Below are 20666 nucleotides of genomic sequence, written 5' to 3' on the forward strand. Positions count from 1 at the left end.
CGGTCACGTTACCATGGTAACCCGACACTGCACGTGTTACAGCCCAATGTATACGCCGTCGGACGATGGGGTCGTGCGCCGAAAATAGCAGATCTACAAGCTCACAATGTGCTTGTAGATCTGCTATTTTTGACACGTGACCCGCTGTACGGCGAAGTATAACTCAAGCTTATTTATTTATATTATTATCTCACACTATTGCTTTCCTAGAGCGAATATATCATCAATCACCGATTTTTGGGCCGACGATGGCCGATAGGAATGTTCTGGCCCAACCTTAGTATGTTCACTAACCTTAGTATGTTCACTAACCTTAGTATGTTCACTAACCTTAGTATGTGTGTTCACTAACCTTAGTATGTTCACTAACCTTAGTATGTTCACTAACCTTAGTATGTTCACTAACCTTAGTATGTTCACTAACCTTAGTATGTTCACAACATGTTGAAGAAATGGAACATCTCTGTCAATGGCCACCGGTCCTAATTGCTCTGGTACGCTTCTTTAATTGGATAACTCATCAATAGGAGCGTTAAACGCACATCACAAGGCTAATGGCTTCTTTAGTTTTTTTTAAAGGGATGTCACATGATTGACTTCTTTTTTTCCTGTTCAAATCAGCAGCAGTTTTGGCGGTACATAAAGTTCACCATTATTATAAAGAACCATTTCCATTATCAAAAAGAGTTTTCATGTTATTTTTATTCCAGTGGTTCTCAAACTTCTTTTAGTCTCAGGTCACCCATGTAAATAACGTTTTCCATCCACGGCCCCCATGAATGACATTGTTACTTTACATTTATGTCATATTACGGTACCTAAATATTGAAATTGTTCCCCCTAAAACACAGTGTGGCATGAGAAAAACTACAGTGTGTTTTGGTGTAGATCAAAAAAAGAACGCACCAAGTACAGTGGCAACTCAAATAGAGGGTCTAAAGGCCGTTTCAGACAAGGGGGGGGGGATGCGGGCGTTCTCACTCGGATCAGCGGGGATCGCGCCGCCATCATTGTAGTTTTGTCCTCCTGCGCGAAAAAAGCTGACCACGATCCAGCTCTTGCCGCCCGCGTCAAGAACCTTTTCCGAGGTTATGAATAAATACCATTAAGAGTTCTCCTTTATTCCTCACAGCCTATGGAACGCCCCTAACAAACGATAGGTCAAATGCCACCTCTGTGGATGTTGGGTACCGTACACAGCAACATCTGGAGTGTTAGTGTAACTTTGAGAGTGTACATTATGGAACCCAAATGGACCCATATATTATACGGTCCGTTTGGTTCCCTTATGTACACTCTCAGAGTTATGTGTACACTACTGTAGGTCTGGAGTTCATCTGGGTGAAGAGGTCGTTAAACAGATTAGCCCCTCGTTAGTGATCGTTAGTGGTCTCTCTTCCTGTTCTGCTGTTCCTCCTACTCTCACCCACATGGAGAGAGAGAGAGAGGGGGGGGAGAGAGGAAGAGAGAGAGAAGGTCCAGGATATTTGAGTTCTTCTCTCTTTCTTCTCTGGATGTGATCTTGGATGCTACGTTCTCAATGTCTTTTTAACCTTTCAGAAGAAGGAATATAAAAACAGCACAGGAACAGGACATTGATTGTTCCTTCCTCAAGATTTTTTTTCCTCCTTTCTTTGTTTGACTATTTGCGTGCATTTGCTCTCTTTTTTTAATTCCCGATGCCACCTGGGGGGTTTCTTTGGTGTTTTTTTCCCCCCACAACAAGCCCTGCTTTTGTAGTGTGCAGAGAGATGGACATATAGCGTTAGTTTGAACTCTGACCTGTGTGAAGCTCAGAACTCACTGGACTGATCTCACTGTGTCCACAACCATCCTTACTCTGTGATGAGTGTGTTGTTGAGTGTGTACCTTTACTGTGTGATGAGTGTGGGTGTGTACTTTAGTGTGTCATGAGTGTGTATGGTGTGTACCAGTGAGTGTGTGATGAGTGTGATGAGTGTGTATGGTGTGTACCAGTGAGTGTGTGATGAGTGTGTATGGTGTGTACTTTAGTGTGTGATGAGTGTGTATGGTGTGTACCAGTGAGTGTGTGTGATGAGTGTGTATGGTGTGTACTTTAGTGTGTGATGAGTGTGTATGGTGTGTACTTTAGTGTGAGATGAGTGTGTATGGTGTGTACCAGTGTTGGCGTCCCTTGTTTGACGGCTATGAATGTCTGCAGCTGCTGGAACACAACGGAGGCTTCGGGAACAACGGAGCCCAGCCGCCCACACAGATACACAACCTGCACAACAACGCAGGTAAGACACGCTGTGTGTGTGTGTGTGTGTGTGTGTGTGTGTGTTAAACAGTTATGAACAGAAGGGTGTGTTTGGAGTGTGTGTTTGTCTGCGGGGCCAACATTTGGCGAAAATAGCCGATCTGTAAGCTCACAACGTGTCGCTACATGTTGTGAGCTTGTAGATCGGCTGTTTTCGCCAAAGACATTTAGTGTACAGCAAGAACAGGAGGGGCCCTAGAATAGAGTGCTGGGGTACTCCGGTAAACTAAATATAAGTTAGGATTTAAGTGGTTAAAATGCTGTGAGTTTGTACGTCTGATATTTTGCTTGTGAGCTTGTAGATCTGCTGTATTATTGGTAGTGCGACACCATCGTATATCAGAGTCAAAATCAGGCTCGACTATCATGGACTAAATATAGAGGGCTTTTATATCAGTTAAATATGGAGGGCTTTTATATCAGTTTAATATGGAGGGCTTTTATATCAGTTAAATATGGAGGGCTTTTATATCCGTTAAATATGGAGGGCTTTTATATCAGTTAAATATGGAGGGCTTTTATATCAGTTAAATATGGAGGGCTTTTATATCAGTTAAATATGGAGGGCTTTTATATCAGTTAAATATGGAGGGCTTTTATATCAGTTAAATATGGAGGGCTTTTATATCAGTTAAATACGGAGGGCTTTTATATCAGTTAAATATGGAGGGCTTTTATATCCGTTAAATATAGAGGGCTTTTATATCAGTTAAATATGGAGGGCTTTTATATCCGTTAAATATGGAGGGCTTTTGGACCCGCTTTACACTTCCATCCAGGCAGGGTTAACCACTTAAACCCCAGCATCTGTATTCTGGAAAAAAAAACTGGACATTGCGGGAAAATAGCAGATCTACAAGCTCACAATTGTGTGGCATTGCGACGCAGAAAATGGAATCTCCACATAATGTGCATTTGGTTTATGTTTGTATGACATCAGTGCATGTTTATCTCCATATATGGGCATTTGACGTTTGGCGGTGGATTCTCACGTCGTCTAGGGTTGACCATGTTAGGTCGCCATGGTTACTCAAGAGGGTAAAGTAGAGTGAGGGACTTGCATGCGTTCCATTCCTTGTTCTGACGTAATGGTCAACCCGGAACTCCATATATGGAGTTGGGCCCTTGTCGGTGGTCCACCCATTCAGGGTTGCCAGATCTGCTTATTATAATTTACCCGCAAGATTTTATTTGAAAATAGCAGATCTACAAGCTTACAACGCGTCGCATCTGTAAGCTTTTTTTCAAATAGCTGATGTACATGTTAAAGTGCTCATGTGGCCCACAGTCGCTTCTTTTGGGCTGGTTTTCCTAGACCTGGTTGCTTGTTTCTCTCACAGAATCTGGCAACACTGCCCCCATGAGGCCAGTGTTTTAATGACGGTGATAATAATACTGTTTCACCTGCAGATTGAATGAAGCGTCTCCTGCACTTCATGCAGTCCCACGTCAAAGCAACGTAATCAAATCGCCGTGTCCATGGCGACGCTAACGAGGGGGCGGGGCTTATATAAATCACATTATAGCTCACACACACACACACAGTAGCTGAAGGGTTTGTGATGGAAGGGTTTGTGCTCGTTGTGTGATGTCTGGACGTTGATCTGTGATCTGCACAAAGTCTTCATGTCCACCTGCTCCTGTCAAAGCCCTATATCTCATACCTCCTCGTGTAATGTTGTCACACAGCCGAAATACACGATCTACAAGCTCACAATGTGTTACGATGCAACACGTTGTATTCTTGTAGATTTGCATTTTTTTTTACTATTTTCACCTATAATGAAATATGACCAAAATAGGGACGCCAGGATGACAGTAGTAAATGTCTCCTAAATACCAAACAGTATGTTTTCTGAAAAACGTATGTTTCTATATCAGTGGTTCTCAAACCTTTTCATGTCAAGGACCCCCAAAATTATGTGTATTATGTATTTGGCTGTGGACCCCCATCTCAAAATATGTTGTTCCAGGGACCCCCAGAAGAAAAGATTTGAGTTAAAAATGTTTGCTTTAAAAGAATATAAATATATGAATTTGCACACATTTTCTTGATTTAAAAAAAATAGCAGATCTACAAGCGAGCGCCGAGTGCCGCGCTACAAGCTTGTATATCTGCTATTTTTTAACAGCCAAAGTGTAAAATAATGCTTTTTAACTATTAATAAAAAAAAGTGACAAAGGTGCTTCTTCAGGTCTTAATGGGTTAACAAATATTATTTTATAAACCATAAATGCTCAATTGTAATTCTTCTTCTTTATCTTCTTCTTCTTCTTCTTCTTCTTCCCTAGGAGTGTACGATCCTGACCAATCGGGGAGCGGCTTCCTGGACATCCTGAAGAGCCGGACGGAGGGCTTCCTGACCAATGTGAAGGACGCTTCCTCTAAGGTCATCCAATCGGTGGCCAGGTAAGATTTATGGACTTCAACGACCCAACGGTTACGTCATATAGTTTTATAATCCGCTTCAGTTTAATTCAACACACACACACACACACACACACACACACACACACACACACACACACACACACACACACACACACACACTGTGTTGTGTTTTTAAAGCTCTCATTTCATAATGCCGTGTCCATGTTCTCATGGAGAAGGAGAAGTAACAGTTAGTCACCAGGTTGTGTCTTAACACGCAAACTAACAGGTTTCACCCATTCAAACCGGGAACAACGCATCTGTGTAACCACATAACCATTATTTTATACTTATATTTTGAGATGGGGGGGGGGGGGGGGTCGGCGGCCAAATACATATAATTTTGGAGGTCCTTGACATGAAAACGTTTTAGAACCACTGATATAGTGACATAGGTTTAAGGCATTTGTAGAATGGGAACCTCAGGCCTTAATGGGTTAATCCTGGGTGAATGTAATGCACATTGTAAAACTTTTTGGATAAAAAAGACGCTAAATAAATGCACCATTTACCATTTACCATTTACCAGTGCTCTGACTGAAGCAGTGTTACACTACAGCCAGTTGATGTTGGGTCATATTGTAGTTTAGGACCAACCCAACCACTGAATGAGGTCATATTGTAGTTTAGGACCAACCCAACCACTGAATGAGGGCACCAAGGTTGGTGCCCTGTGCTGCGCTGCTTTTATCCGCCAGATTGGGACGTTCACGGCATATTTTTGCACCATCACTGTGCGTTTATCATCGGTCACTCCTCTTAACACAGCCGCTGCTGGCTGCGTGTCGCAGTGTGTCTGTGTGTCAGGATGCGAGGCAACACTCACACAATCACGTGCAGCATGCGTCCCCTCCCCCTGCGCCTAATGGCTGTACATGGGGCCGACGCGTGCTTTAGCGTGATTGTGTGAGTGTGGCTTCAGCAAGTAAATTCCTAGCCTCGATCTCCAGGCTTTTATTTTTTATTTTTGCAAAAAAATAAAAGCTTGGAAATTCCTGTCCCAGCTGCTGGTATGCAAAAGCGCCTCGCGTCGTCTGATGTGCCGCGCATTATTTATTTTGGGTGCGCACCTGTGCACCAGTTGTGCACCGCTGGTCATATTGTAGTTTTGAACCAACCAAACCACTGAATGAAGTCATATTGTAGTTTTGAACCAACCAAACCACTGAATGAAGTCATATTGTAGTTTTGGACCAACCAAACCTCTGAATAGTTTTTGCGTTGCTTGTTGTTTTGGAGTATGCGTTGGGCTTCATTTTGCGCTGCAGTAATGTGATCCTTGGTCAGCCTCAGTATTCTCAGATCTTTTACACACGTAATGATAAACGGACCCGAGGCAACAGCATCTGAACCGACCGGACCCAGTTGAACATGAGACAAAATATGGGTCTCGGGAATTGTCCAACTTGGTTCCATTTGTACACTCAGAGTTACAGACCTGTAAGGGCTCAAACACTCCCGATTTGACTGTGTAGCCATTTTCTCCTAGCCTGGAATCCAGCCTGATTCATTCACTTGGCCTATCAGTCTGGCCAGCCTCCTATTTGACTCGTATTGCAATTACCTAGGCAAGTCACGGAACCTTTTGAAAGGAAAAGTCTTGCTGGACGCCGGGGATGATCCATGACACTCATGGGTGGCAAAACCTCACACCGGAAGTTCAAGAAACACATTGCAGTGGATGGAACCAACCGGCTGGACCAGCTCATGGACAACATTTCTGAACGATTGTGACCTTTGTCATATAATGGGTCCAGGAATATAAAAGAAGACATAATTATCACATGTTGTTTTCTAATCACTTGCTTTTCGATATGTACAGCACATCATTTTATTGAGGCATCTAAACAGCGGCAGGTATCGTTTCTGTCTCAGAAGTATCGCGAGATTTGGTTGCCAGACAGGAAATGGTGGACAGTCTCGCGATACTTTGGCCGTTCAGAAACATACTTTGTGCTCTTTAGATATACCTCTATAAACGTATACAGTGTACACATAGAAAAGCAACACAGCAGAAAACAATGTGTGATATGTCTTCTTTTATTTTCCTGAGCCCAGTGTTTTTTAAAGGTCTCAATCGTTCGGAAATAGTGTTTGTTCATAAGCTGTCCAGTCGGCTCTCATAGACTACAATGTTATGTCACAGACTTCCGGTGTGAGTCTGTCTGCCACCCAGTGAGAGCAATCTGCTGGCTGGAATTGCAGGATAGAGAAAATGACGTTGTGAAGCAGTCTGGAAGCCAGGCTATTTGTTTTCCCCGCAACGTGCTGTCCAGCTCTCATTCAGTTCATCCTTTTGTTTTGGTTTGTTGTTGTTTTGTTGTTTTATTTGGTTGTGTATTTTCTCTGCCCCCCCCCCCCCATGGTCCCACTGTGTCTCCATTACCCAGCAGCCCCAGGTAAATATGGGTCACATGGTGACACACCACGCCCGCCTCCACCCGCCCTCCATGTCGTGTGTGTGTGTGTGTGTGTGTGTGTGTGTGTGTGTGTGTGTGTGTGTGTGTGTGTGTGTGTGTGTGTGTGTGTGTGTGTGTGTGTGTGTGTGTGTGTGTGTGTGTGTGTGTGTGTGTGTGTGTGTGTGTGTGTGTGTGTGTGTGTGTGTGTGTGTGTGTGTTCTCACTCTGTGTGTGTGTGTGTGTGTGTGTGTTCTCACTCTGTGTGTGTGTGTGTGTGTGTGTGTGTGTGTGTTTTCTCACTCTGTGTGTGTGTGTGATAAAGTCAGATAGGATGCTGTGAAGCCTGATTCATACTTAGTTGTGAGCACTGAAAAAACAGCAGCTCTAGCAGCTCAGTGAGCTTGTAGATCTGCTATGTTTGGGTGTGTTCCACCCATATGCATAAACTAAGGCTTGGCTTGGCGTGTGGCCTGTGTGTGTACAGTGTGTGTACATACAGTGTGTGTACCTATATATGTGTGTGTGTGTGAGGAAACACAGCTTGCTGCTCCTAACAAACACACTGAGTGAATGAACGGACACGATGAATGCAGCGGTGGAAGTCGCCAGTGTTGCCAGATTTTACGTGAGAAATAAGCAACCAGGTTTATGAAAACAAGCTTATAGGTGACATGAGCACGTTAAAAACCTATATCCATCGGATATTTGAAAATAGCCCATCTACAAGCTCACAACGCGCTGTGTCTCGACGTGTTCTGAGCTTGTAGATTTAACAGACTATAGACTATTTAACACAACGGGTGCCAGCATTTTATTAAAACAGATTACGTTGAGTGCCAGAGATCTCACTGTTTGTAACGCTGTGCTGTTTATAGCTGTGGACTCCACTGCGAGCACCCACACGCAAACAATGGATGCGTGCACGACGATGGATGGTCCTGGCTAACGCCTGGAACAAAAACATCTCTCACGAGAGTCGCCATTACGGAGTTATCGCCCATTGAAAATGACTCGTTTTCCCCAATGTAAAAAGTTATGGAGATACAGAGGTTTTTATCAAGGAGAGCGGACGGGGAGCCAGGTTTTTTGGGTGATTCGCTACTCTGTGAAAACGCGTTTTTTACCGTGTTTGGCACCCGATGTGTTAAAAGAACATCATCAAAAAACATTTTAACCCAAAAAACTTTTTTAGATGGGGGGTGTCCGTGGACAAATACATATTAATTTGGGGGTCTTTGCTTGAACCACTGGTTTGAACAACATGTAGGAAAACAAGCCCAAATAAGCAACTACACTTTGAAAATGAGCCCAAAAAACTGCAACCCTTTTAGTTCTACTGGATCTTTAAGTTCTACTGGATCTTTAAGTTCTACTGGATCTTTTAGTTCTTACTGGATCTTTTAGTTCTACTGGATCTTTTAGTTCTACTGGATCTCTTCTCCACTCGTCCCTCCCTAACATTATTGTCTAGTTTTTATTTGTTGACGAAATAGTCAGTATATTTAGTCTTAGTTTTATTCATCATAGCTTAGTTTTTATTTAGTTTTCATCAATGAAAAAAGGTAGTCGAAAACTTTTCGTCATAGTTCTAGTCAGCAAAATAAACACTGCCCCCAGATACAGGGCTGTGGGGCAGAGGATTCTACCTACTACCAAGGTGCTCAAGTACATCATTCATGTTCACTTGTAATTTATTATGTCTTTTCTGAATGGACTGTTGAAAAGTCTAGGAAAAACCTTGGAGTTAAAGAAAAAGAAAAAGAAAGGGAAAGAACAGAAATGCGTGTACTCCACTTGTGCCCTCTGGTGTTGGTTGTGAGAACTGCCTTGATATCAGCTTTCAATCTGGGCAACGTTTCTAGTTCCGAATGAACCCGAGAAAAATGACTGGACCGGGTCCCAAACGGACCTGTGGATAACTCTAATGTATTAGACCCGGTCCGACCGGGTCTCTAGACCCGTACTGGACCTGATGCTCATTTAATGCTAAAATCACAGCGTTATTCATATTAGCCATGTGTGTCAGTCACCTCCTGCTCCCCCCCTCGCCCCAACAGAGTCATCACAGACCAGCTGCGTTGTGCGTTCTGCTTTGTGTTGCAGACAGACAGACAGACAGAGAACATTCTCTCCGTCCGTCCCCGCAGATTATGTCCATAAACATGCTCCACACAGATGACGTTCCAACTTGCATCTTCCTGGTGGCTTTTGTTTGCGTTTCACCTGCTAAAAAACCTCCATGGTGTTCAACTTCAGCAGCAGTGCATTGAGCTTGAGATGGGCTGCGTTTCAATCGGCTGTTAACGTTAAACGGGGCTCATTCAATATGCGAGGACAGACGATATGGATCTAGGAGCGGTAATTACAACGCATACGTCTCACTTTAAAACCGAAGGTTAAAGAGATTTGTACAAAAGGCCTTCAATTGCATTGACAATCGAGGGCAATGTGACCTGTGCGCTGATTAGCACAGTTGCTTCTCAATTTAATTGAGAAGCACCTGTGCTAATCAGCGCACAGGTCACATTGCCCTCGATTGTCAATGCAATTGAGGGCCTTTTGTACAAGATTAACACATTCCATGCCAGAGTTTAATATCATAATGTACTCACCAGTGCCAGCGATTTATTGTTGTTTGTTTTTTTCACGTCGCCACAGACAAAGCTAAATCCGTTAAAATCGCGCGTTCAACTGTTTGTAAACACACAGGCGATCCGTCTGAGTCGACCAGCGAAAACCGCTTCTAAATCCGATCCGCCATCTTGTAGTTACAACGGTTTATGTTAAACAGCGATCAGCGACGAGAAAAACTACAACCGAGAAAATGGCGATTTAGTGTCCGCTTTAGAATGGAGGCGGATGGCAACGAAAATATCCGGAGAAGAACAATTCCGCTTCCGGTGGTGCTACAATGAAATGTGTCGTACCGAACGAGTAACGAACGTTTCAACCTGTGAGTAAAAAAATAAAAAAAGACCACTTCGCGTAGATATACGCGACTGGCACTCAATGTGTTAATATAATAATGATAATAAAGAGCTGGTCGTCGGGTCCATACAGGTCCATCCATTTCAAAGTCAATATTTTGGCCCCGGTTCGGTTCTCAGGTTCGCGGCTCGGGTCTTCGTTTCCGGGCGGACACCCTCTAGCCGTGAACATGTGATCACCCTGATGGGAACATGAGCGTAGTGCAGGAATGAACAAAAACATACATGTATATACATATATAAAATACAAACAAAAATACAGAGAATGTGGTCTCATTCAAAACAAACAAAATGCTGAAAGAATGAATGAATGATAATAACAATGCACAGTAGTCTAGCATCATGTCCCAACCATAGCCTACTAAACCACCATACCCGCCCCGGCTGTCTGTCTGTCTGTGTGTGTTTTAGATCCATGTCATCAGCATAGCTTCACTTGTTTGTAGAACCACTCAGTAGCTGAAGTAATTAGACATGAGCCTTTGTTGTTGTTGTTTTCATTTTATTTATTGATTTATGCACTTGTTGTTTTATTGATTTCGCTGGTGCCTTCGCTTCAACACAGCTTAACAAAGAAGCCAGCAAACGGCCATAACCCAAAGCTTAACAGTTTGGTCTTTTTGTTTTTATATTTCATTGTTTTAAAAAGCCAAATGACAATAAGCTGTAACTTTATGTAGATGAGTCAGCGGGGAAAAAAAAATACCCAACTTTAGTTCACTGTCCCGGTACTTAAGATCTATAAGCTCACAACACGTCAAGCTGTGACGCGTTGTGAGCTTGTAGATCTGCAATTTTCAGCCGGGCGACTCAGGATTAAAACGTTGGATCTGGGTTTGAATCACAAGCAGAGATCAGTCCAACGAGGGTGTCTGGTGAACGGTGCATAGATACCTCTGTCCTGTGAGGGTGTAACGTGATACAGCATTACACACGGGATGCCTGGAACTTGGTACACGTTGGTACACTATCACGTATGCCCCCTTTAAACCAAAGGAAGCATGTTCCGCACATCTCAAGGTATCCATGCACCTCACTTTGCTGTGTTTTGCTGTGATGTTACAGTAGCTTAGATGTGAGCTGAGACCAGTCCATAGAGTTTTGCTGTGGGTGTGTGTGTGTGTGTGTTAATTCATTGCTGCTGCCCGGCGTTTGCTTGCAAAGGCAGCTTAAAGAAGATTTATTTTTTATTTTAATCGCTGGAAATTTAAATAATGTGAAAAAAAACTATTTGTAGCACTGTGTATGTCAGTGTCGCCAAAGAAGAAAAGATCTACAAGCTACCAACATTTGGTAGCTTGTAAATCCGTTTTAAATCCGTTCTTTGGGGGGCACGGTGGCACAGTCGGTAGCGCTGTCGCCTCACAGCTAGAAGGTCCTGGGTTCGATTCCTGCCGGTGACGCTGTGGGTGCTGGGGGCGTGTTCTCTCCTCCGCGTCATCAGTGCCCATGGGGTTGGTGAAAGAGCCTTTCTGTGTGGAGTTTGCATGTTCCCCCCGTGTCCCCTAGGGTAGGTAATACCCTCACAAAAACATGCAATAATCCTGGTCTCTATACTGCCTCCTCCTGGTCAGCCGGGGCGCCTGATGGAGGGGAAAGGAACTGGTTGGAATAACGTGTTCCTTCCACGCGCTACGTCCTACCGGGGAAAGGTTCGGGGCTCTCCCTAGGCTGGCAGAGGGAGAGTAGCACCCAGGATTACAAGCTTAGGCATTGGCACTGGGTGAAAAATGGGTTACAAAATCGTGGGATAAAAATATGTAAAAAAAAAGTCAATCTGTTCTTTTTGGCAAGCGATGACCTCACACAATAAGTTAAGCTCAACCAAATCTGGTCAAAAATCGTATCGTATCGTCTTCCAAGCGTTAGTCAAGCCAGACAGGTTTACTGTGATTTGAATTGTGTGTTACGTGGTGCTCTTATTGTTGGTATTAATACGTGTGTTTTGGTGTGTTTTGTGTCACAGCTACGCTAAAGGAGATCTGGACATTTCCTACATCACCTCCAGGATAGCAGGTAGGAATGAACTGTTCATTAATTAACTCTGTAGGTCAGTCCGTCCATCAGTCAGTTATTTGTGTGAGGCTTCCCTCAGACGATGTAGCAGCATAGGTAATAATACTACTACTAAATAATACTACTACTACTACTACTACTACTACTACTACTACTACTACTACTACTACTACTACTACTACTACTACTTCTACTACTACTACTACTACTACTACTACTACTACTACTACTACTACTACTACTACTACTACTACTACTAATAATAATAATAATAATTGAAGAAAAAAAAGCGAAAGAGAGAAAAATTAGCAAAAAGAAAGTCTGTAGTTTTAAACTAATAGCATATAAAAAATGTATCAGCGTATGTACAATGTACGTATAAGCTTATCATATTATATACTATACACCATCAGCATTTATTAATAGCTACTTGTCATGAGCTTGTAGGTCGGCTATGTTCGGTCATTATTTTAAGATTAGAACATTTGAAGTGGTCAACCCAGCAATATGTTTAGAAGCATCTTCCATCACATCTTTATAGTGGTGGATATTTCACATCAAAGCAAAGGTTTAAAGACTCAACCTGTGATTTCTTCACCTGGTTGGCAGAAGAACAGCAGGAACAATAATACTAAAACATAATTTTACATATTGTGTTAATTGTTTAGGAATCCATGTTAGTGTAGGGGCCTCCTCTCATAATGATTCATAAATCACACATTAGCTCTGGGTCTGGACATTTACAGTCGTGAGGTTTTATTTTGCTTTAATCCATGTGATAGACACATGACACATTTGTTAATTTGTCAGCTATAAGATCTCTCTCTCTCTCTCTCTCTCTCTCTCTCTCTCTCTCTCTCTCTCTCTCTCTCTCTCTCTGTGTCTCTGTCTCTCTCTCTCTCTGTCTCTCTCTCTGTCTCTCTCTCTCTCTCTCTCTCTCTCTCAGTCATGTCGTTCCCAGCAGAAGGGGTGGAGTCAGCGATAAAAAACAACATAGAAGACGTGCGGTTGTTCCTGGACTCTCGTCATGCTGGTCACTACGCCGTCTACAACCTGTCCAAACGCTCCTACAGGCCCTCACGCTTTCACAACCGGGTGTGTGTGTGTGTGTGCATGTAGGGCAGTGTGTATGTTAGTGTGGGCCGGCCCGAGGCTTTTCTTTAATAAAACGGGCTAGGAAGGTCAGACGGCGACAAACTAGATACCCGAGTAAAGTCTGCCTTACCGTTCCGCCGTTATAGCCCATGAGCCAGACAAGATTTCATTATCGAAAGAGTGGGCAAAACCATACCTATATTAAATTGTTTATAGGGTCAATATAAGTAAATAAATATATGATAACCTTTCCACAGGAGCAGCTTTTTCTTTTGTTATTTTCCCCATACGTACATGACAGGTGAAAAAATGACAACATTTAAAAAATAGTTATCATAATGAAACTTCCCCAGTTGATTACTTACATGAAGACAATGATTTATCGTATTACAAGTTTTCTGAAATTGTATATTTAAATATGCAAATTATGCATTATGAAAATATAACTTTCCAGAATCAACATTGGAACATTGGACAAAGCCAGAGTCAACATTCTTATTTTATTTTGTTAAGATGTTGGAGTCAAAGGTTTTTAACGAGGGAATATTCAGTATCTGGCTCAATTTTGGGGCTCTGGCTCATGGACTATTAGGGACAGTTGAAATTTCATTTTTTGGGGGTAATAGATTATTTAAATTTTTTTTCAGGGGAAAGGAACTGGTTGGAATAACGTGTTCCTTCCACGCGGTCCAACCAGGGAAACTCCCCTGTCAGGTGACAAGAAGGTCAGTTGGCTCTCATGCATTGAAGGAGGCATGAGCTCGGCCCTGGCCTCCCTAGGTTGGCAGAGGGAAGGTAGTGCCCAGGATTACATAGACAATTGGCACTGGGTGTAAAAAAATGGGGTTCGTGGGATTTAAAAAAACGACATACACCCTCGCCCAGGTGACCCAGCCGGGGTTGACCAAGCCCCGACTTACGTCCCAGTAGCTACCCACGGTCAGTCCTCTACCCACGGTCAGTCCTCTACCCACGGTCAGTCCTCTACCCACGGTCAGTCCTCTACCCACGGTCAGTCCTCTACCCACGGTCAGTCCTCTACCCACGGTCAGTCCTCTACCCACGGTCAGTCCTTTACCCACGGTCAGTCCTCTACCCACGGTCAGTCCTCTACCCACGGTCAGTCCTCTACCCACGGTCAGTCCTCTACCCACGGTCAGTCCTCTACCCACGGTCAGTCCTCTACCCACGGTCAGTCCTTTACCCACGGTCAGTCCTCTTAGGGAAAGACGGGGCCACTCAGTCCGCTTCTCCGGAACTACTCTGCTGGGCCCGGGGGAGGCTCTGGCACGCGTAATGATGAATCCCACCAACGTTATAGGATATAGACCCGCCTTACATGTCTGATTGGCTCCCTGGCAGGCATAGTCTTACTGAGGTTAGGGTTAAGGTTAGGTTTAGGCATAGTTGCAAAAACGAGAACTGTCAATCACAGCGACTACTGACCAATCACAGCGGGTTTTGCCTAGAACTGCGGTGGGATCCATAATAACGCCTCTGGCACGTGGAGGGACCAGGCTCTGTGGATGGCCTCCTGGCCGGGCTCCTCCTCCGTCTCACCAGGTCCAGGACCTGAGCGTTGCACCAGACTCCCCCCCCCCCCCCCCCCGCCCCGTTCCAAACATTCACTCCGACGTGGTGCTGCAGGCTCCACTTCTAGGAATTTAATTTGTATTTAAATTAAGTGTGTGTGTGTGTGTGTGTGTGTGTGTGTGTGTGTGTGTGTTGGCAGGTGTCAGAGTGTAACTGGCAGGTGCGTCGCTCCCCCCAACCTCCGTAGTCTCTACAGTGTCTGTAAGAACATGCACCTCTGGCTGAAACAAGACCAGAGGAACATCTGTATCGTCCACTGTCTGGTAGGTAACATCTGTATAGTCCACTGTCTGGTAGGTAACATCTGTATAGTCCACTGTCTGGTAGGTAACATCTGTATAGTCCACTGTGTGGTAGAGTAACATCTGTATCGTCCACTGTCTGGTAGGTAACATCTGTATAGTCCACTGTGTGGTAGGTAACATCTGTATAGTCCACTGTCTGGTAGGTAACATCTGTATAGTCCACTGTCTGGTAGGTAACATCTGTATAGTCCACTGTGTGGTAGGTAACATCTGTATAGTCCACTATGTGGTATTAGTATTGTTATTATTATCTTGTAGATAAGCTCATATGATTAAGTGGTTACCTAGTAATAAGTATTTACCACTTAAAGGTCTTTGCTCAGGGTGGGACAGTGCGGGGTCTCTGCTCGATATGTAAAGAGTCTTTAGACAACTTGTTGTGATTTGGCAATGTAATAACATTGAATTGAATAGAGTATTCTATTATTCCCTCCATTCCCATACCTGCAGATCTTCTAGTATGTGTGTGTATGTTGACTATTTCCCATTAATGTAAGCTTGAATAACTGAATGTTTCCTCATGCATCCTCTCTCTCTCTCTCTCTCTCTCTCTCTCTCCTCTCTCCTCTCTCTCTCATCTCTCTCTCTCTCTCTCTCTCTCTCTCTCTCTCTCTCTCTCTCTCTCCTCTCTCTCTCTCTGTCTCTCTGTCTCTCTGTCTCTCTCTCTCTCTGTCCTCTCTCTCTCTCTCTCTCTCTCTCTCTCTCTCTCTCTCTCTCTCTCTCTCTCTCTCTATAGGACGGCAGGGCCATGTCTGCAGTGGCGGTGTGTTCCTTCCTGTGTTTCTGTCGTCTGTTCACCACCGCTGAAGCTGCTGTCTACATGTTTTCCATGAAGCGCTGCCCTCCTGGCATAGCCCCCTCCCACAAGAGGTACTGCCCCTCCCCCCCCGGCATAGCCCCCTCCCACACGAGGTACTGCCCCTCCCCCCCCCGGCATAGCCCCCTCCCACAAGAGGTACTGCCCCTCCCCCCCCGGCATAGCCCCCTCCCACAAGAGGTACTGCCCCTCCCCCCCCGGCATAGCCCCCTCCCACACGAGGTACTGCCCCTCCCCCCCCCGGCATAGCCCCCTCCCACAAGAGGTACTGCCCCTCCCCCCCCGGCATAGCCCCCTCCCACAAGAGGTACTGCCCTCCCCCCCCCGGCATAGCCCCCTCCCACACGAGGTACTGCCCCTCCCCCCCCGGCATAGCCCCCTCCCACAAGAGCTACTGTCCAAGACGTAAATAGTAAGAACATGCCATCTCCGGTTTACTTCCCGTTTCTGCGTGAAGTAGGTGGACGGCCGCCTTTTTAGGAGAGCGGAAGCAGGTTGGAGTCTATTGATTCCAATGGAAGAGTGAACGTGAACACAGCTTCTGAGCCATTCTTTAGCCCCATGGTCACTGAACTAAATATTGGACTTCAGATTCACTTTCAGATTAACTTTATTGTCACTTAGATGCACTGTTTAGGTACATACATGTGAAAAACGTATGCTTGGAAGCTCCAATATAATAAAACAATAAAAACATGATAAAACAACCTAAAACACTCATAAACAATAAATATACACAGGCAACAATATCAGTCAAGGAAAGTGCATATTACAGAGTAGAGTTATTGCACATTCACTTTTCACTGTCATTTAACAGTCTGTTCCTCAGAGGATCTTGTATCCCTTCACCCTTTTGGACGTTTTTTATGGGGGTGTGTGGGGTCTTTAATGATCCTCAGGGATTTATTGAGGCAGCATTAGGTATAGAGGTCCTCTAGACTGGGCAGCTCACACCCGGCAGTGCCCTCCTTAGCGTGGACTTGATCGTCACAAGCCACACAATATTCCCAAGACTTTCACACTGAAATGGCTCTTTTCAGAGACACAAATCAGGAGAAAGTCAACTTTGTTATCAACCTTTCTCTGTCCCAGCAACACACTCTCACAGGATCTAGCAAGTGCTATTGGTAAACATAGGCCGTTATTCAGGATGATGGCATCGCCTGTGTATGCACGCATACATACGTGTGTGTGTGTGTGTGTGTGTGTGTGTGTGTGTGTGTGTGTGCACGCATACATACATACGTGTGTGTGTGTGTGCACGCATACATACATATGTGTGTGTGTGTGTGTGTGTGCACACATACATACATGTGTGTGTGTGTGTGTGTGTGTGTGTGTGTGCACGCATACATACTGTACATGTGTGTGTGCACGCATACATACGTGTGTGTGTGTGTGTGTGTGCACGCATACATACATGTGTGTGTGTGTGTGTGCACGCATACATACATACATGTGTGTGTGTATGTGTGTGTGTGTGTGTGTGTGTGTGTGTGTGTGTGTGTGTGTGTGTGTGTGTGTGTGCGTGCGTCAGCTATAAACTCTTATATAACCCATTCAATCCAGGAACACATCCATGTAATTTTTAGATTTCTTTGGCTATTCAAAAAATAGCAGATCTACAAGCTTGTAGATCTGCTATTTATTTTAAACCGTGAACATTTTTGCAAATCTTTGAATATATATTTTGTAAAGTCTTTGCTTCTGGACCTTTGATCCCCTGGAACAACATGTTTTACAAATGTTCGGTTTAAAAAATATACATTCAAAGATTTGCACAACATTTGTTCAAGATTTTTCAAAAATAGCAGATCTACAAGCTCAGATCTGCTATTTTTGAATAGCCCAAAGAAATGTTAAAATGACACAGATGCGTTCCTGGTCTTTAATGGATTAAACAAAACAAACCATACCTGACCTACAACACAGTGTGATTGTACCGCCCCCTGCAGGTACATAGAGTACATGTGTGACATGATGGCGGAGGAGCCCATCGTCCCCCACAGCAAGCCTCTGGTCATCCGCTCCATCGCCATGACGCCCGTACCTCTGTTCAACAAGCAGCGCCAGGGATGCCGTCCCTTCTGTGAGGTCTATGTAGGAGACCAGAGAGTACTCACCACCTCACAGGAGTACGACCGCATGAAGTACGTACACACACACACACTCACACTCACACACACACACACACACACACACAGTCCTCACCACCTCACAGGAGTACGACCGCATGAAGTACGTACACACACACACACTCACACACACACACACACACACACACACACACACACACACACACACTCTAGGGCTGGTGAATTAATATTCGAATATCGAATATTCCTCGAATATGGGGAAAATATGTGCACGCACACACACACTCACACACACTCACCTCTTTGAGGTTTATGTAGGAGACCAGATAGAGTCCTCACCACCTCACAGGAGTACGACCGGATGAAGTAGGTACACACACACACACACACACACACACACACACACACACACACACACACACACACACACACACACACACACACACACACACATTTTAACAATTTATTTATGTCCACACAATAGGAAATTGCATACGAGGACACAAATATTACAGGTTCATCAAGGTTACATCCACTAAATCAAGTCATATGTCCAGGGGTGCACATAACTGGTGCGCAAGTGCGCATGCGTGGTCAAAATGCATGCTGCGCGGCACATCAGACGAAGGGAGGCGCTCTCGCGCACCAACAGCTGGGACCGCTGGGACAGGAATTTACTTCCTGAAGCCACACTCACACATTCACAGTGAAGCACACGTCCGCCCCATACACACCCATGGGGCGGTGGCAGAGGGGACGCATGCTGCGAGTGAATGTGTGAGTGTGGCCTCGAATCCTGACACAGCCAGTCGCACACGGCAAGCTGGCTGCAGGCTGCTGTACAGGCACTCATCACCCATGATGAACGCACCGTGATGTGGTGCAAAATATGCCATGAACATCCCAATCTGGCAGCGCCTTTTATACAGGGACAAATAATTTCAGTCACCCAGCTTTTGATAAGCATGAGAAAAGCAAAGAGCACATCAACATAGTGCAAACAATTGATAACAGGAGCAGCCAGGATCGGAGTCGCCCTCTTGACAGGTGGCGGGACAACATTAATGAAGAACAACGTCAAGCACTGTGTAATATATTTCTGTTGGCCTTCCACAAAGCCAAACATGCACGTCCTATGCGTTCATTTGAAGAGGACATTCCACTATTCAAGAGGCTTGGAGTTAATGTAGGTAGTGCCTATCATTCACAAGAAGTGGGGTCCCGCATCATGCAGACCGTTGCACAGACAAGTTATCCATGTATCCCTCTTGTATCCATCCTGCGAGACGTGTCGCGGCAAAATGTTTTTATTTATTTTTTTGGTGCGCATCAAGTAACATATCCAGGTGCTCCCCTGAGAACTAGACCAAAAAGTTATGTGCACCCCTGACCATGTCCTCATGATACAACAAGCATGTCACCCAGCCCTCCATGGACACCAGCAGTAGCGGCTGTCAATCATAGCAGAGACAGCACAACACTCGTTTTCTTTTTTGGGGGGGGGGTTCCCAGATGACAGTGAAGTCACAATTTAAGGACTTTTAAGATCTTTTTAATACCTCAAAAAATAAAAAAGACCATTACTTCATCAAAACTAATCAACAAACTATACTATAAATACGGAAACATTGGCCAAATTGTCAAATAATATAAGAAAGAGTCACTATTATTATAGTAGGCATTGTGAGCTTGTAGATCGGCTATCAAAAAAAGACAAGCTTGTAGATCTGCTATTTTCACAATATGTTATCTGTGGAACAGAGTCAAACTAAATGAAATACATCAACTCCTAATTCCAAGTGCTTCTCAGGGTGGGGGGTCCCCAGTTCAAATATTATGATTATTTTTGGGGGGGTCCCCAGTTAAAATATGATTATTTTTGGGGGTCGCTGCCTGAAAAGGTTGAAATCCACTGCATTAGGATATAATGTACACACACACACAAACACTTTCATTTACAGTAAAAAAAAAAAAAAAGTTTAATTTTCAGATCATTTAAACATACATGAATGTAGCTATAATTATAACCCTTGGAGATCAAAGAGAACAAACCAAAAATTTTTTTTTTATTGGGGACCCATAAAATGTTTCAGTGACCCATTTGAATGACCACCTGTTTGAATGACCACCATTACATAGAAAACCTATAGCAACATCACTGCCCATTGTTGTTCCCCAGCTAGCGGACACAAAGATAGCAGGCCACCGGGTCTTTATCCACCGCCTCTCTTCCACTCGCTGCTCACGGGAGGGGGAGGGGGAGGCGGCCTGTCGGTATACTCCGTCGGTGAGCAGCGCCTTCTTATACACAAGTTTGGTGATCATAATGAAGCACACGGTCCACAGAAGTTGTAAATGCATCTTAAATCTGCACCTACAACATTGACGGTGGTAGTTACAACGGGGCAGTTTAACGTCATGCCCAGGACACACACACACACACACACACAATTTCTAAATGTCTGATCCTAAAGGCCTTTGCAGACAGGGTGCGATTAGTCAATCAGTTTTTACCGCATGCGAAAAGACGCACGAATCGACGCACGGTAAATTGGGAGCCGGTGTGCATGAGGTCATTGAGAACCATGTGTTCATTTAAAAAATGATATTTTCCGTGCGAAAAAACGCACCCTGTCTGCAAAGGCC

At 44.4% G+C, this 20666-nt stretch overlaps 1 protein-coding gene across 1 annotated transcript in view; it reads left to right on the forward strand.

Moving 5' to 3' along the window:
* Positions 1 to 20666, forward strand: part of gak (cyclin G associated kinase) — an 86937-nt gene that overhangs the window by 34394 nt on the left and 31877 nt on the right. The window contains 8 exon segments of the mRNA XM_080433955.1: positions 2183 to 2261; positions 4574 to 4691; positions 12065 to 12114; positions 13061 to 13209; positions 14942 to 14974; positions 14976 to 15065; positions 15844 to 15977; positions 17880 to 18074. Coding sequence (XP_080290081.1) covers positions 2183 to 2261; positions 4574 to 4691; positions 12065 to 12114; positions 13061 to 13209; positions 14942 to 14974; positions 14976 to 15065; positions 15844 to 15977; positions 17880 to 18074 — 848 coding nt within the window.

Source organism: Gymnoscopelus braueri (genome assembly GCF_963280865.1).
Source record: "Gymnoscopelus braueri genome assembly, chromosome: 7".
Classification (NCBI taxonomy): Eukaryota; Metazoa; Chordata; class Actinopteri; order Myctophiformes; family Myctophidae; genus Gymnoscopelus; species Gymnoscopelus braueri.